At 42.4% G+C, this 17,898-nt stretch overlaps 1 protein-coding gene across 3 annotated transcripts in view; it reads left to right on the top strand.

The window, feature by feature from the left end:
- The first annotated feature begins 257 nt into the window (after positions 1-257).
- LOC144688773 (signal-transducing adaptor protein 1-like) overlaps positions 258-17,898 on the top strand; it is a 57,276-nt gene continuing 39,635 nt past the window's right edge. The window contains exons 1-2 of one of the 3 annotated variants that reach the window (XM_078555685.1): positions 258-432; positions 16,109-16,180. In XM_078555685.1, coding sequence (XP_078411811.1) covers positions 343-432; positions 16,109-16,180 — 162 coding nt within the window. In that variant the 5' untranslated portion in view covers positions 258-342. Of the gene's footprint in view, positions 433-9,258; positions 9,368-16,108; positions 16,181-17,898 lie in introns of those variants that run through there. The other 2 variants (XM_078555686.1, XM_078555687.1) reach the window with 2 other exon arrangements.

The following is a 17,898-nucleotide window of genomic DNA, read 5'->3' as shown; positions in this document are numbered from 1 at the left end:
CTTCTTGAACGGGTTTCTTTGGCTTTGATGCCATTTATATTTTACTTCAGACTCCATAGGCCGTCATGTTAGATGGACACCGCATAAATGTGTTCTGAAATAAATTTAACACATCATATTTCTTCATCAGCGCTACAAAATCTTGTGATGGGCACTAATGGGAACCAATCATTTGGGTCTCTGCAGCCTGATCCAATCAGTTTCAGCAAGGGGCGGAGTGTACCTGACCAGCATTGCTCAGGTGTAGTCATTGACATTCCAAACTTGCACACTTCCTGGAATAGGATTTAAACTACTCAACTTGCCGTCTGTGAGTCAGTTCGCTTGTACAAAACCGATACTATGTCATCTTCGAAGCCAACACGGCACAGATGTTCTGCCATCCCTGGCTACCAAGAGGGTTATTTAGAAAAACTAGAATCTAAAAGCCAGGTAATTATATTTCATTATTGTGACACGTTATGTTTTTATTTGGGAAGGGAAAAAAAATCAATTTTCGACACTACAAGAGCTGGAAAGTGTACTGCTGTTTTCGGTGAAAGCACATTTTGCTAACAAGTATAGACTGAAGTTTTGGACAGTAAATTCTTTCACACTAGCACTGCAGGCATCCAGGGAGCTGAATTGTTTTGGTGGAGGCAGCTGTGGTCTGGTTAAACGGATTGCCGCCTGGCAAAAAATAAATCATTGTAAAGGAAATCAAACATTAGTAAGGCCATTGTTTGTGTGCTAGAAGTATAGCTGAAGGGATCGAAGCTCGTGATGCGGTGTTGACTTTGCCTGGACTAGGCGGTTAACGGATCCATCATAGTTCATGTAGCCGGCGGAATCCCAACAGCCTGTCTCCTCCGCCCGTCCCAAATCCTTCAGCTGTTTCTTTTTGATTCCAGGATTGTTGATTCCACTACTCTGTTCTGCACCTTGATCGCTTTTTGTGTCAAAAAAAATACTGACATCTGTCCCAAAGTGAACATTTGCTAATTTGAACCTCAAGACTAATCTTAAAACTCTTAATCTTGTAGATATCTACAAGATTGCCTCTCATGCCTTCTTTCTAAGCTGAAAAGTCTAAATTCAAATGAAAAGCTGGTTCCTCATAATTAACACCCTTGGAGATCAGCCTTGTGGTTCTTCCCAGTGCCTCTTAGTTCCAATTCTTGACCATCACTTTTGTTTCTTGGTAATCAGAATAGACAGAGGATTCAAGATGTAGTCTGATAAGACTATAAAGTTTAATCATTCTGTCTTATGACTGATATTCTGTTGCCTTAGTGACCCAAATTAACTGTGGTTATTGTTGCTCTGTATTTGTTGGATGTGTTCAACAATCTACTAAGACTTCTGCATTGTCATCAGCCATATCAACATCATTCCTGTTTTGTGAGGACAAGAATGGAGAAAACAGGTTGGTGTTGCAGTCCTGTAAGCCAGGGATACCTGGGAGGTAAAAGAAGTTGATTCTGTGGATAGTAGAAATCTACAGAATGATGACTCTGGTTAGACATTTCTAAGCAGTTGAGGTGTTATGTCAGAATGGTAGGGGGTGGGGGGGGGGGGGGAATGTGGGAAAGTACAGAATGTGTATGTGTGCTCCAAGGCTCAGTGCTACTGGGGCTATTGTTCCTATTTTACATAAATGACCCAAATATACAGAAACTTGATGGAAGGTGATCGAGTTTGCTGATGATGCCAAACTAGATGGGCCAATTGCCTCATAAGATTATGCAAAAAGTTGCAGAGTGGACAGAATAATGGCAGATGAAGTTGAATCTACATAAATATAAAACGTGACAGGAAAGAAAAGCAGACAACATCTCTTTTGTTCCATCTTTTCTTTTCTGCACACTCTATACTCCTAAATGTTGGATTCATTTCCACCCTTTACATTCGGGCATGTTTCTGATATGACAATCATAGTTCACTTGCCACAACAGCCTCCAGTTACAGCATCTTATTGCTAATTCTACTAGTGGTCATGTACATATATCTTATAAATGCACCTACTTTTAAATTTCCCCTATTCTCCGGTTCCGGTTCTTGTACATCTCTCTGGTTATCTTTGGCAGCCTGACTGCTCTTCTAACGTCTGTCTCACCAGCAATCCCGCTTCCTCCTTACCCTCCATCCCCATCTAGTTTAAGTTCCTTTCTATTTCTGGCTCAAAGTCCCTTGCAAGGCTACTTGTACCTATTTATTTAAAATGTCACCATCTTTCCTGTGTGAGGAAGGACTCCCCATTATTTATTAAGACGACATTGCCGTTCAAACACCACACTCAGCTGCCAGCTCACTGGTTGGTGAAAGAAGCAAAGCTGACAGGAAATTCTGAAGCTGCCAAAGAGCTTGCATGAGCAACAGTTACCAGGCCAACATTGCAGAGGGTAATTAGGTTTCAGAGGACACTAAAGTTGCAGAAGAAAAAGAAGTTAGACCATTTTCGCTGACCAAGTTATTGATGAATTGGGACTGCTTAATGGCACTGACTCCTTCCATCCCTTTGCTGATGAATTGGAGGAAACTGAGAGGACAGTAAATAGCTGGGTTAAATTTATGGGGATAAGACATACCTGGGCAATCTTCCACAATATTGGATAGATGTCTGACCTATCTGTACTGGAATAGCTTGTTTGAGTGTGGCTGGTTCTGGTGCGCAACTCATCATAGGAGACGGGCAACACTGCAGGAATACTTTAGAAGCATCCACAGCCTAACCATCTTCAGCTGCTTCATCAATGGCCTTCGTTCCATCATAAAGACATAGTGGAGCTGTTTGCTGATAATTCCATATTGTTTAGCTCCATTCGCTACTTCTCCAATAATAAAACATCCTGTGCCAGCCTACAACAGGACCTGGATAACATCCAGACAAGAGCTGACAACTGGCAGATAACATTTGCATGATGTAAGTTCCAGCCAATTAACATCTCCAACAAGAGTAGGTCTGTCCTTCTCTCCATGAAATTTACTGGCACCTCCAGCACTGAGTCCACACTATCAAAACCTTGGTGATTATCAGTGACTAGAAGGAAGGGAAAGAAATGTCAGGATTTTGACCCAATGATGGAGAAATTAAAATCTATTTCCATGTCAGAATGATGTGCAACTTGAAGGGAAGTAGAAAGAAATGGTGTTCCCACGAATATGCTGCTTTGGTCCTTGATCCCACTAGTACAGATCATGTGGTTGGGAGATACTGTTGACATAAACATGGTTTTGATATAGTGATTCCTATAGAAAGTATGTTCTGTAGCAATGGCATGCTAATGGTGAAGGGGATGGATGTTGAACATAGAAGTAGGGGTACTGATAAAGCAAACTGTTCTGTCCTACATGATTTTGAACATCTTGAGTATTGTTGCAGGTGAGTGGTGAGTAATCCATTACCTCCTCATAGATGGTGATCTGGCTTTGAGGAGTTAGTGACCTGTGTCCTATGCCTGTAGCCTCATGTTGACCTAGCTGATCTATTAACATTTTTGCTTAATAGTAATAGGATGTTAATGGTGATGCTAATGAAGTCCAGGGTGTGATGATTGTGGTCTCTTGTTGACGATACTCATTGTCTGGCACAAAAACAAAAATAGCTGGAAAAACTCAACAGGTCTGACAGCACCTGCAGAGAGGAATACAGCCAATGTTTTGAGTCCGTTTGACTCTTCATCAGAACTAAGGAAATATAGAAATGAGGTGAAATATAAGCTGGTTGAGGGGGGTGGGACAGGTAGAGCTGGATAGAGGGCCAGTGATAGGTGGAGGCAAAGAAGAGATTGCCAAAGATGTCATAGACAAAAGGACAAAGGGGTGTTGACGGTGGTGCTGTTATCTAAGGAATGTGCTAATGGTGACATTAAGGGTAGAAAGCCGGACAAGCAAGTGACAGATAGCCCTAGTGGGGGTGGGGTGGGGGGAAGGGATCGAAATGGGCTAAAAAGTAGAGATAAAATGATAGATCGAAATAAATTTAAAAATAGGTGGGAAAAGAAAAATATATTTTAAAAAATTATAAATTATTGGAAAAACCAGGATTGGAAAGGGGGTGGGGATGGAGGAGAGAGTTCATGACCTGAAGTTGTTGAACTCAATGTTAAGTCCGGAAGGCTGTAAAGTGCCTACTCGGAAGATGAGGTGCTGTTCCTCCAGTTTGCGTTGAGCTTCACTGGAACGTTGCAGCAGGCCAAGGACAGACATGTGGGCATGAAAGCAGGGTGGAGTGTTGAAATGGCAAGCGACAGGGAGGTCTGGGTCATGCTTGCGGACAGACCGAAGGTGTTCCGCAAAGCAGTCATCCAGTCTGCGTTTGGTCTCTCCAATGTAGAGGAGACCATATTGGGAGCAGTGAATGCAGTAGACTAAATTGAGGGAAGTGCAAGTGAAGTGCTGCTTCACTTGAAAGGAGTGTTTGGGCCCTTGGATGCTGAGGAGGGGGGAAGTAAAGGGGCAGGTGTTGCACTTTCTGCGGTTGCATGGGAAGGTGCCGTGGGAGGGGGTTGAGGTGCAGGGGGTGATGGAGGAGTGGACCAGGGTGTCCCGGAGGGAACGATCCCTGTGGAAGGCCGCCGGGGCGGGGGGGGGTGAAGGGAAGATGTGTTTGGTGGTGGCATCATGCTGGAGTTGGCGGAAATGGCGGAGGATGATCCTTTGAATGCAGAGGCTGGTGGGGTGCTAAGTGAGGACAAGGGGGACCCTAACATGGTTCTGGGAGGGAGAGGAAGGTGTGAGGGTGGATGCGCGCGAGATGGGCCAGACATGGTTGAGGGCCCTGTCAACCACAGTGGGTGGAAAACCTCAGTCAGGGAAGAAGGAAAACATGTCAGAGGAACTGTTTTGGAAAGTGGCATCATCAGAACAGATGCGACAGAGGCGAAGGAACTGAGAGAATGGGATAGAGTTCTTACAGGAAGTGGGGTGTGAGGAGCTGTAGTCAAGCTAGCTGTGGGAGTTGGTAGGCTTGTAATGAAACTCAATTTATTCCACTGCATTCGCTGCTCCCAATGCGGTCTCCTCTACATTGGAGAGACCAAATGCAGACTGGGTGACCTTTTTGCGGAACACCTTCAGTCTGTCCGCAAGCATGACCCAGACCTCCCTGTCGCTTGCCATTTCAACACTCCACCCTGCTCTCATGCCCACATGTCCGTCCTTGGCCTGCTGCAATGTTCCGGTAAAGCTCAACGCAAACTAGAGGAACAGCACCTCATCTTCCGACTAGGCACTTCACAACCTTTCGGACTTAACACTGAGTTCAATAACTTCAGATCGTGAACTCTCTCCTCCATCCCCACCCCCTTTCCGATCCCGCTTTTCCCAATAATTTATAATTAAAAAAACTATATTTTTCTTTTCCCACCTATTTTTAAATTTATTTAGATCTATCGTTTTATCTCCACCTTTTAGCCCATTTCGATCCCGTCCCTCCACCCCATCCCTACTAAGGCCATCTTGCTCGTCCTGCTTTCTACCCTTAATGTCACCATTAGCACATTCCTTAGATAACATCACCACCGTCAACTTCCCTTTGTCCTTTTGTCTATGACATCTTTGGCAATCTCTTCTTTGCCTCCACCTATCACTGGCCCTCTATCCAGCTCTACCTGCCCCACCCCCCTCAACCAGCTTATAGTTCACCTCATTTCTATATTTCCTTAGTTCTGATGAAGAGTCATACGGACTCGAAACGTTAACTGTATTCCTCTCCGCAGATGCTGTCAGACCTGCTGAGTTTTTTCCAGCTATTTTTGTTTTTGTTTCAGATTCCCAGCATCCGCAGTATTTTGCTTATATCTCATTGTCTGGCACTTGTGTTGCAGTTGTTGCCTGCCACTTGTCAGCACTTCAGTACCATGCCAAAGGGTATGCTGCAGCTGTATACATCATAGGAACATAGGAAATAGGGGTAGGCCATATTCGGCCTTTGAGCTTGCTCTGCTATTCAACTAGATCATGGCTGATCTTCTACTCCAACGCCATTGTCCTGCACTATCCCCATGTCCCTTGATATCTTTAATAATAGCTAGAAATCTATCCATCTCCATCTTGAGTATACTGAATGACTGAGCCACCACAGCCCTCTGGGATGGAGAATTCCATAGGTTCACCACCCTCTGAATGAAGAAATTCTTCCTCACTTCAGTCCTAAATGGCCTACATCTTATTGTGAGACTGTGCCCCCTTGTGCTAGACCCCTCCAGCCAGGGGAAACATCCTTTCTTCATTTACCCTATAAGTATTTTGAAAGTCTCAATGAGGTCATCTCTCATTCTCCTAGACCTTAGAAAAAACAGGCCCAGGCTCCTCATAGGACAATCCCACCATCCTAGAAATAAGTCTGGTGAACCTTTGTTGCACTCCCTCCATCCTTCCTTATGTATACATCGTCATGCATACAAATGCAAACTCATACACTTGCTTGTTGGATAGTGATCAGGAGTGGCAATCCTGGCTCACCTGCTTAACCTAAAGACCCAGAAACGAGCTACCACTACATTGGGTGGTAGTAGCTAACTCAGCACAGACTGTGGATCAAACATATGGTTTTCCAGTTCTGGCTCTGCACTACACTGACCTAGGAATGTATTGCTCTTGCTGCCTATGCATTAACAATGGATCTGCTTTGATCTACCAATTCACCTTTGGCTTGTTCATTGTGAATTCCTGGAAGTTGACATAAGCTTTATGTGTCATTGAAGATGTAATGTAAATTAAACAAACTGCTTGTGCACTGGGAAATGAGGAAATGTTTGTGAAGGCTATAATTACATTGCCTACTCCAAGCTGTAAACCTGTTCGTGTAACAGAAACAAAAAAAAACTGAATATGGCTTATTTTAGTGTTTTTTGAAAAAAAAACCTTTTAATCTTATCCCTCGTGCTCAGGTATGGTTTGTGTGATGAGCGCATACTAAGAATTCAGGGGATTAGATCAAAATGCCTGAACTTGGGGCTATCTCCTGATTAAGCCTAAAATTTTATCCTGTCACCTTTGGAAGGAATTCAGTCCTAGCCCTAGTCCTAGTTCAACATTTTGATTCCTGATTTAATTTGTCTATTGGTGGGACATAAGGGAGAATTTTAAACAAAAAAAATCTTTATCATCCAAAAGGGAGCATTGTTCTGGTCACTATGTAATGAAACTGGAAATGTATTCAAAATTTTGTTAGACTTTTATTGACCAGTGAACATTTTCACACATCCTTATATGACACCTCCCTTTTCCCCAGATGATTCAATTTATTCGAACCCCCAAAATGCTCTAATTGTCCTTTTCTCATGACAAAAGCACAAATGCTTTATTTAAAGGCTCAAACATATTATTTGCTTATTTTGATTGAAAACTAGCCTTCAACATCTTGGTTTCGGACACTAAGTAGCCGGTTGAATTTAGTCTTAGGCCCAGTAGCTAGCAGGTTGAACATTGCTGTCAGTCATGTTGACCATTTTGTGCATCTATTACATTGAACTCAAGGGAAAAAGATTTAAGATTTGAATCAGAAATTCACCAAAATATTACTAAGGATTAACAATCAGTATATCCTAGCTCATAATGCTATAGTTCTCCATCAGATCTTCCAATTGCCTGATTGTGCTGGGGGTGGGTTCAATCGAACCATTGAAAAGGGAATTAGAAGGTTACCTGAAAAGAGAATGCAGGGTCATGGGGGCAAGGTGGGAGAATGGCACTAAGGGAATTGCTCATTCGGAGAAATGGTGCAGACATGATGGGCCAAATGGCCTCCTTCTGAGCTTCTGTAAGTGTTTCTAGGGCTTTTTGACTCTCTCTAATATCTTAACTGGAAGTTCATTTTGTGCATTTTTCACTCTTTGCAAAGAACTCCCAAACATAAGTTCTCATTTCCTATTGATCCTTTGCCTTGCTATCATAGAAGAAAAGAAGAATTTGTATTTCTATAGCACCTTTCACAAGCTCAGGAGATCCCAGAGCGCTTTACTGCTAGTGAAGTGCTTTTGAAGTCACTGTTGTAATGCAAGAAACATAGTAATCAATCTCTGCACAGCAAGACCACAGAAACTAATAAAATAAATGACCAGATGAACTGTTTTAGTTGTTTGTTGAAGGAGAGCTATTGGCCACAACACCAGTGAGAACTTCCCTATTGTACTGTGGGTAGTGCCATGAGATAATTTTTACATCCACGTAAGGGGGCCTTGCTTTAATATCTCATCTGAAAGACAGTACAGCACTCCCTCAGTGCTCAGCAATGGAGTGTGTCAGTCTACATTAGATGCACAAGACTCTGGTGTGGGACTTGAACTCAACCTTCTGACTGAGAAGTAGGAATGCTACCAATGATGCATGTCTGATAATATGTTTTTATGTTATCATGTTGTTTCATACTCTTAATTAACTAATAATTCTGAGGTTCCTCAGTCACTTCCTTTCAAAGGTGGAGATATTAGAATGTCCCCTTCCTTCCTTGTAACTTAATCATCTAACCCGTTTGCATCACTTTAAACGCTTGGGTTCCTTGTTTGTGATTTAGAAGATAACGCTCATTATTGTGATTTAGAAGATAACGCTCATTAAAAAGTATATATATTGCCATGACTTATGACATACTTCTGGCCACATGCCTAGTTATGTGTTTATAGTTCTTTTCCTAATTAGTCATTGGAACAACTGTCTGTAAATGTACAATTGGTGTCAGTATGAATAATACATACACACAGACAAGAATTATGCTTGCATGTGTATGTATGATGCACCAGCACATATCAACATCTTGGATTATTATAGTGCCTTTAATGTAGATGTGAGTGAACCTTCTCCGCCCCCCCTCTTTTTATTTTCCCTCCTTCTCCCTTTGGATGATGTTCTTTAGGCACAAGCCTTTCACCTTTGGAACCTGGGTACAAAACAGTCTGTACTGATGCAACAATAGTCTCCCTTTTGTGTTTGCTGTCAAAATCCTGTGTGACAGGAATTTAACATAGTCTGCATTCAATTCTGGGACCACACAGGCCTTCAGCTTAAAACTGACTCCTCCTCCCACAATGCAGCAATAAAGATTCACACTGAATTCATAATCTTATTCACAAAAGGTGTGGTATGAGGAAAAATATTACGCTCCAGTTCTGAAGTTGAGCCTGACATATGTTGATGAATCAATACACAGAGGGGGTTTCAATCTGCATCCAATCTTGCTGTACCTGACCCAGGAGTGTTTTGATGCTGATACCACGTGACAAAATTGGGGGGGGAAAAAATGTAAAATCCCTCAAAGCCTTTAAGAACAGGAATAAAAACTTGCGACAAATAGTTCTTTGCTTATGACCATTCGATGAAGCAAAAAGCACAACACTGCAGATACTGGAAATCTGAAATAAAAGCAGAAGGTGTTGGAAATACTCAGGTAAAATCTGTGGGGGTGGTGGGGGGAGGGGAAAGAAGCAGAAAAGTTACTGTTCGAAGTCGTATGACCTTTGCCTAAACGGATTAGGGTCAAAAAACCTTTTATCTTTCTCTACAGATGTTGCCTGATACGATGGGCGTTTCCAGCATTTTCTGCCATTGAATCATCATATGAAATATGATTTCAATTTTCCCCTTCAGGGTTTTTTGCTTGTCATGGTATGATTATTTACCAACATAGCTTGCTTGTAGGTTGTTGTGACAGTTGGTATGCCAGTATCTACACAAACTAGTTTTTACTGGAAAGCTTGTAGGTTGTTGCGATAGTTGGCAGGCCAGTATCTACACAAACTAATTTTTACCTTAATTAAAAACTGGAAATGGTCTGCAGTAAAACATTTTTTTTTGGATCAATGACGTTTTGTTGGAACTGTTTTGTTTCACTAGAATCAATTTGTCAAAAGTCACCAACTGGATGGACTTGGAGAAGTATCTTCTATGAACCAGCTAAAATGACAATCCGGAAGTTTCAGGGAAAAAGCTATTGTAGTGATTGTTCCATTTGGAAAGGGCACTTGTCACAGAAAATCCAGTTTTATGTATAAGTAGGGGTGATTTATTTATTTTTACAAAACGAGGAGAAACTGGGGAATGGAATACTTTCCATTATTGAACTTGGTGTCAGTACCAAGCATTTGCAAGCTCTATCTAGCTTTGGCTCAATAAAGAGTAAGCTCCTTCTACAGTGTTTTATAAAGCATAGAAAATAGAAGCAGAACTAGGCCATTCGGCCCTTTGAGCCTGCTCCGCCATTCAATATGATCATGGCTGATCCTCTATCTCTGCCATACTCCCGCTCTCTCTCCATACCCCTTAATGCCTTTAGAGTCTAGAAATCTATCTATTTCCTTCCTAAATATATTCAGCGACTTGGCCTCCACAGCCTTCTGTTGTAGAGAATTCCACAGGTTCACCACTTCTTGAGTAAAGAAGTTTCTCCTCTTCTCAGTCCTAAATAGCCTACTCAGTATCCAGGACTGTGACCCTTGTTCTAGACTCCAGCATCCAGTCTGTTCATCCCTGTCAGAATTTCATATGTTTCAATAAGATCCCCTCTCATTCTTCTAAACTCCAGTGAATGCAGGACTATTCAACCCAATTTCTCTTCCTACGACAATCCTGACATCCTAGGAATCACTCTGGTGAACCTTCGCTGCACCCCCTCTATGGCAAATATATCCTTTTCTTAGGCAAGGAGACTAAAACTGCACACAATACTCCAGGTGTGGTCTCACCAACACCCTGTACAGCTGCAGTAAGGCATCTTTGCTCCTGTACTCAAACCCTCTTGCAATGAAGGCCAACATACCATTTGCCGCCTTAACTGCTTGCTGCACCTGCATGTCCACTTTCAGTGATTTGTGTACAAGGACACCCAGGTCCCTTTGTACATTGCTCCCCACAAGCCTCTTCCCATCCTACTTCATCTAAACCTACCTGCATATCCTTCTGTTCCTTCCTCCCTCATGGGCAGAATTTTCTGCCTGTTGAGCAGGCGGGCCCGACCCAATCTCCAGCGGGCGGGGAGCCGATCCCCGCCGGAGAAGCGGGCCCCACCGCCGTTTTATGTGGGCGGGCCAATTAAGGCCCACCCAGCATGACATCCAGCGGGAAGCGCTATGCGCTTCCTGTGCGGGCGGGGGGGGAGACTTCCCCAAAAGCGAGAGTGCGCTCTTTCATGCATGCGCATGAAAGAGCGCACATCTCCCTGAGGCTAAGTGCAGCCTCAGGGCGATCGCTTACACTTTGAAAAATAGAAAAAAAAGAATCCCCTTACATGTTCCCCTCATGTGACAATGTCACATGAGATGGGATATGTTCATAATTTACATAATAACTTTATTAAACTTATTAAAACCCTACATGAAACCTCATCCCGCCGGTGGATGAGGTTTCATGTTTTATCTATTTGCTGCCGGGGCTCCTGGCCTGCCTGCCAACCTTAAGGTTGGACGGGCAGGTCTTTTAATTGTATAATTGATCCTGTCAATGGCCTCAAATTGGCCATTGACAGGTCAGTAGGCCCGCCTTCCTGAAAATTTAAATGGGCCGGGATGACGTCGGGGGTTCCGCCTGACATCAACCCGTGTCATTTTACGCGTCGGCGAGCGGGCCCCGCCCCCTGCTTGCCGACGGCAAAATTCTGCCCCGTATATTTATTCAACTTCCTCTTAAGGGCATCTATACTGTTCACGTCAACTACTCCTCTTAGCTACCTAACCATTCTCTGTATATTTCCTTATTAGATTTATTAGTTATATTTATGGTCTCTGGTTTTGAATACATCCATAAATGGAAATATCTTTACTTCTACCGTATCAAATCCCTTCATAATTATAAAGACCTCTTAGGCCACCCCTCAGCCTTTCATTTCTAGAAAAGTAGAGCCCCAGGCTGTTCAGTCTTTCCTAATAGTTATAACCTCTCAGTTCTGATATAATTCTTGTAAATCTTTCCTGCACATTCTCCAGTATCTCTACATTCTTGTAGTTAATAGTTTCCCTGGATTTATCAAGTACAGTAAACAAAACAAGCTTTAGTTTCAATCATTAAAGTACACAAGAAAGAGATAAGATTCACACTAACCATGATTTTTAACTTGATGTGAATTAGATGGATGGACAGGTTGAGTGCAAAGTCTCTAATGGAACTAGTGAGCCTTGGATGATATTTATCTCCGAGCCTCATCTGCCTGACCTACATCAGTCAGCTGCCCAAATTCATGAGAAGACAGCTGATAAGTTACCATGGCATTTTTAACTACCAGATTCTTCTGCAAGGAGGGGTTAAGTCATCTTTTTTGGCTTTATTAGGCAGAGTTGGAACCAGCCAGAATCTGCCTATCCAGATGACGTTCTTTTGCAGCTAGTGCTGCTGTAGTGAAAGAAAGTTGTAATTTTTTTTTTAAATTCCCATTTTGTAGCTAGTGTTTCACTATTACCTTGCTTCAGTGTTGGCTACTGTACTGCTACATATAACATTGCATGGGTCACCTAACATATCCTTTACACAAGCATCATGGATGTTGACTGCCATTATTGCATGGGTCACCTAAAATATCCTTCGCACAAGCATCATGGATGTTGACTGTCATTATATTAAAAAAAAATCAATGTCACGAACGTTTTTTAATCACCACTAATAAACAACAGACTGTTTGGCCAATTTATTTAGTGGGATTTTGAATTATTTTGTGTTAATTCATTTCCATTGCCATAATAATAGTACAGTCTGAAGTCAGGCAATTGTAGAAGTGGCAAACTGTGTATACAATTTCATTCTCTTTCACATATCCTAAAGAGACTGTGCTTAGCACCTTCCTCGGAAGGATGAAAGGCTTTGTGAATCTGAAGTGGGCGTCAATCCCAAAACCTCCTGCCATGACTGTTTCACAACCGACCAAGTTAATTTTCTATAAAGCTGTGAGTCAGTAAGAAATTTTATTGCTGCAAAATTTAATGGAGAGAAAAATTAAGTCCCAGAAGAAAAATCCTCGGGTCCTTTCTATTCACCCTCATTTGGACCTGTTTTAATCTTTACCCACAGGCCATGGTCGGGTGGGCATTATTAGCTACTCACTATTTCTGTGGACCTTTTTTTTACATTACTCACTATTAGTGGCAATCATTGATGCTCTAGTTCCCGCATTCTGGAATATTGTCCCTTAACTGCTCTGTCTTGCTACTTTCAAAAGCCACTTTTGGCAACTTCCTTCATACTCAGAATCAGGAGCAGGAATAGGCCAATTGGCCCTTAAAGCTTGCTCTGCCATTTGATAACATCATGGTTGACCTGATTGTGGTCTCAACTTCCCTTCCTGGACCCCCATAACCCTTGACTCTCTTGCCTATCAAAAATCTATCAAACTCGGCCTTGAATAAATTCAATGACCCAGCCTCCACTGCTTTCTGGGAAAGACAATTCCACAGAGTAATGACCTCTGAGGGGAAAAAAAATTCTCATCTCCACCTTAAATTGGAGGCCTCTTATTTTTAAACTGTCCCCTAGTTCTAGTCTCCCCCACAAGAGGAAACATCCTCAGGATCTTATGTTTCAATATGATTACCTCCTGTTCTTAACTCCAGTGGATATAGGCAGAACATGTTCAACCTTTCTTAAGATAAGCCCTTCATCCCAGGAATGAGTCAACCTTGTCTGAACTGCAATTATATCCCTTTCAAATAAGGAGACCAAAACTGTACACAGATTCCAAATGCAGTCTCATCAATGCCCTGTACAACTTTAACAAAATATTTGTATTTTTATATTCCATTCCCCTTGCAATAAATGACAACATTCCATTTGCTGTCTTAATCACTTGCATACTAACTTTTTGTGATTTCATGTACCAGGTCACTGAGACCTCTCTGCACCACAGAATTCTGTCCACAAATGTCCATTTTGGCAGGAAAAATAGAAAAGCAACATATTTTCTAAATGGAGAGAGATTGCAGAACTGAGGGACAGAGGGAGGATCTGGAGGAACCAGATCTCTATCAGCTGCATCAACCACTGACCCTGAAATTCTAGCTACCAAGGAAGCAAGGGGAGAATGACAGTGGGACCAAAATTTGATTTGTGATGTTTGTTTGTGGTGAAAGATTCATTTAAAACCCCATTAGCAAAGGGACCTAGGTATGCAAGGCAAGGGAAGTGGTTTGATGGGGCAGGGATGGTAATTTAAGGCTTAAAAATAGATTTTTGACAATCTGTTTAGGAGCTGGTGGCTGTGTCCTCTACCAGTAATCCTCCTCTGGGCCCACATGCCTTTCCTATTAATTGTCATTGGGGAATTTTGTCATTGCTCTCATTTTGAGATGGTGGGACTGTAGTGGTCTCCTGCTATTTGGTGCACGTCTTGCTTTTAGCAGAAGCAGGGCTGGAGAATCTGATGGCAGCAGATATACTTTTCATTGACCTTCTGAGCTGCCAGCAGAACAAGTAGAACTACTTCGCTATGCAAGTGCAACCGTTGAAGAACCCAGTTTGACACTGGCTGCAAATCAAAATACACCTTCTCATTCTTTTGTAGACTCTGTACATTTAAGTCTGCACGTCCCCCACCACTCCCTTTCCACTGTGTTGAAACTAACTCTGCATCATGGGTAAGGAATGTAGTTTATCTTAATAGACTTTACAGGTGGTTGATTCTGTTTAACAACACAACCTAAGGTAATGCAAATTTTGCAGTTAACGAACCAGGTGTTTGAACTATTTCTAACTAAATGCAAATTTAGTTAATCCATTTGAGAGAAAATAATGATTGACGGATTTGGCTTGGGTTCTAGAAAAAAATTGATATGTTGTTTTGAAGAAAATTCTTAATAGAAATCTTTTCCTGGTTGACTGCAGCAGATTAGAGCTAGTAAAAACACTCAGGCAAGAATGACTTACATTCACTCAACTCCTGTCATTAATGATTTCTAACTAAATGCAAATTTAGTTAATCCATTTGAGAGAAAATAATGATTGACGGGTTTGACTTGGGCTCTAGAAATAAATTGATCTGTTTTGAAGAAAATTCTTATAGAAATCTTTTCCTGCAACAGATTAGAACTGCTGAAAACACCCTGGCAAGAATGACTTTTACATTCACTCAACTCCCATCATTAATGATTGATCACATCTTTAATTCTAGCCCATACAGGAAACCATAAACTTTTCCCCATCTCAATAACCTGACCATTGCTCTGAATAAATTTCCCCTCGCCTTCCTCATTCCTCTTCCTTTTTGAGTTGCCAATAGCCCATGTCGCCAGAATGGAGGGCATGAAAATGCTGTGGAAGCAGCCCAAAATTGATCTCATCTGGCTAACTGAACTTTTCTTACAGGCCTTTGAGCAGCTAACTTAAATTTACTGATATCTCTGAGCTCATTTATCCACAGTGTTGCTGAAATAGATAACTAGTTGGGATGAGATCAGATGAGAAGTGTGCGTTTTTTGTCCTGGTGATTCTGTGATTTTGAGCTACGTAATGGTGTGTTTACTTTGCTACAGTTGCAGTGAGTGATGCCACTGTAAGGTGTGGTATTGAACCATACAGACTAATTTAAGGCTCAAAGATTGCTCCCTAGGCTGCATTAGCTGATCTCAGTTGGGCAGTTGGGGTAGCAGTTCGGATGCTACAATTGGCCTCGGCACCTGTGGGATAAAGGGACAAATGATCAGACTTTCCATTCTTGGTTACTGCTCTGTTGGAATGGAGTTGTTTGGTTCTCTGGGGGCGGGCAGGATTGGACTTGGCTGTGACAACTCTCCCTCTCCTGTGGCTGAATAGCCCGATGAGATACACTGCCTGGGCTCACACTGAAAAACAGTCACTTTGGTTGAAGTACTGGAGCACATCAGGCAGTGGTGAACCACGATCCAGGAAGAGTAGGCACTTTCGGTAGGAGGGGGCTGAAAATTGGATTGTAAGTGACCCATTCAGACAGGCCTGATTGATAGAGAACCAGTTGCCCAGTGAGGGTGGAGGGGTGGATAAGCTGGTAGGTATGGTTCCCAGCAACGCACACAAACAAACAGAGTTCCTGTCAGCCTCCATGATGATGCCAGTGACCTAAACTATTTGATCTAACAGGGTGATCAAGCTGTGGGGGGTGTCGGGTAGAGGCATAAAAGAGAGAACATGAATTCAAGAAATACATTTCTTTGTTTAATGTGATTTTTTTTTTTGACAGAAGTACAAGAGGTTCTGGACCGTGCTAAGAGGGAACAACCTGTTTTTTCAAATGACTAGCCGGGATCCAATGGTAGGTTCTTGTGTTTTTTGGAAACAGGTGCCTGTATCTTTCAAACTACAGCAATGCCACTAAACAGACTCACTTAATATTTATATGGTTGTTGGTAGGGAGGGGGTGGAGGTGGAAAGTGGTGGGGAGATTCTTTTGTGCTTGCCAAGTTGAGGAATATGCAGATTATCTGCCAGTAACTATCATGTAAGCCATTTTTTCAATAATTTTGTCATTCTGCTTGGGTCTTGGAAAGAAAAGCTTATAAGTATGCAATGAAACTCTTTCAACACTTCTGAGCTCATCCAGCCAGAAAAAAACCTATTTTGCCACCCACTAAATCATCCAACTGTTCCAGGAGTTGTTTTTATACTTCCGTAGTTAGGTTGCTGTTACATGAGTAACCTCAAAGAAAACTTGTCAGATTCACTAAGGTCAATAATCAAGAAGAGAAATTTAATCTGACTGGGATATTTCTTTTAATCATTTTGCCCAGTGTAAATTGGCAGAGTCCCAGGGCTTCTAAGGAGCCTATGTACCTGCAAGTTGATTTATAAATACTTATTATCTTGGGGCGGGAGAAGGCTTTTGCCTGCTAGGCCTGTATTTTGCAAATTAAGCTCTGATTCTTTGAAATGAGCCATTGTTTTGATTGGACAAGATTGTTGAAAACATTGTCACAGTCTATTTGGCAGCTGCAATTTTTAATTTGATAGGGTATACCACTTGTATTACAGCAATACCTCAGGCAAGGGTGGGGAGTGGGTGGTAGTGCTGCAATAAATTAATGTACATGTACTGAGACATGGGTACAACTGATCTTATTCCGACCTCCAAGGGTAAAACAATACTGGCACCAATTCTATGCAGCCTGCGGTGGTGGTACTTGCTGTTGGGTAGTTCAGTTTGTTTTGGTTGCAAGTTGGTGAACACGAATGTGATGACCCCATATGTGAAACATTTTGGCATCTTGAGCTGTGGAATCTCTCCTGTTTATACTGACGGCCTGAATTTTAATTAAAAAAAAAAAACAACAGGTGGGTTTGGGTCAGGTTGGGTTTGTTTAAAGTCCAGAACATTTGTTTGCTGATGTAAACTTACTCATTCCCTGAAGTCAGATGTTGGATGAACTGGCAGCCTGCTCCTAGGAGATGGGCTGGATCTTTAAATATGGTATTGAGCCTCATTGCTGGGCAGGTTTTAAACTATAACTGTTATTGGCAGCTTCCTCTAGGCAAAGAGGTGGATTCAGGAGATGTGCCTTCACCTCAACCTCATGGGCCCAAGTGCCTGCCTGAGAAACAACATGTTCTGAAGATCCATGAACTGAACCTTATGAAATGGAAGCTCTGGCTTTTACTTGCATCTATGCACTCCTGAAATTCCTATGCTTGATGCAGCTCAACTACCAGACTCTGTTCTCTGTCTCCACCTTTTCCCTGTTGCCCAGTTACCCTCAGTAGACCTGGCAACTGGTCCAACTGTCTACCCTCTAACAGACATTGTGGCCATAGCTTCTGTGGTTAGTTTCAAAGTTTGGTGAGAGGATGGGAAACTTGAGCTGGCCTCGGATGAATATCACCACTAGAGATTCACAGGAGCTGGAACTTTCTCCTCTGGCCAGAGAAAGTCCATATGGATTAGTGATTGGAAAACTGCATCATGGGGCAGAAATTCCACCACCCCCCCGCCTCAGGGGGGCAGGTGGGGGCGGGCATGCATGCGAAAGAGCGCAGAAA

Source organism: Cetorhinus maximus, chromosome 13 (genome assembly GCF_964194155.1).
Source record: "Cetorhinus maximus chromosome 13, sCetMax3.hap1.1, whole genome shotgun sequence".
In the NCBI taxonomy this organism is placed as follows: domain Eukaryota; kingdom Metazoa; phylum Chordata; class Chondrichthyes; order Lamniformes; family Cetorhinidae; genus Cetorhinus; species Cetorhinus maximus.
This window is presented reverse-complemented; position numbering and strand designations above follow the sequence as displayed.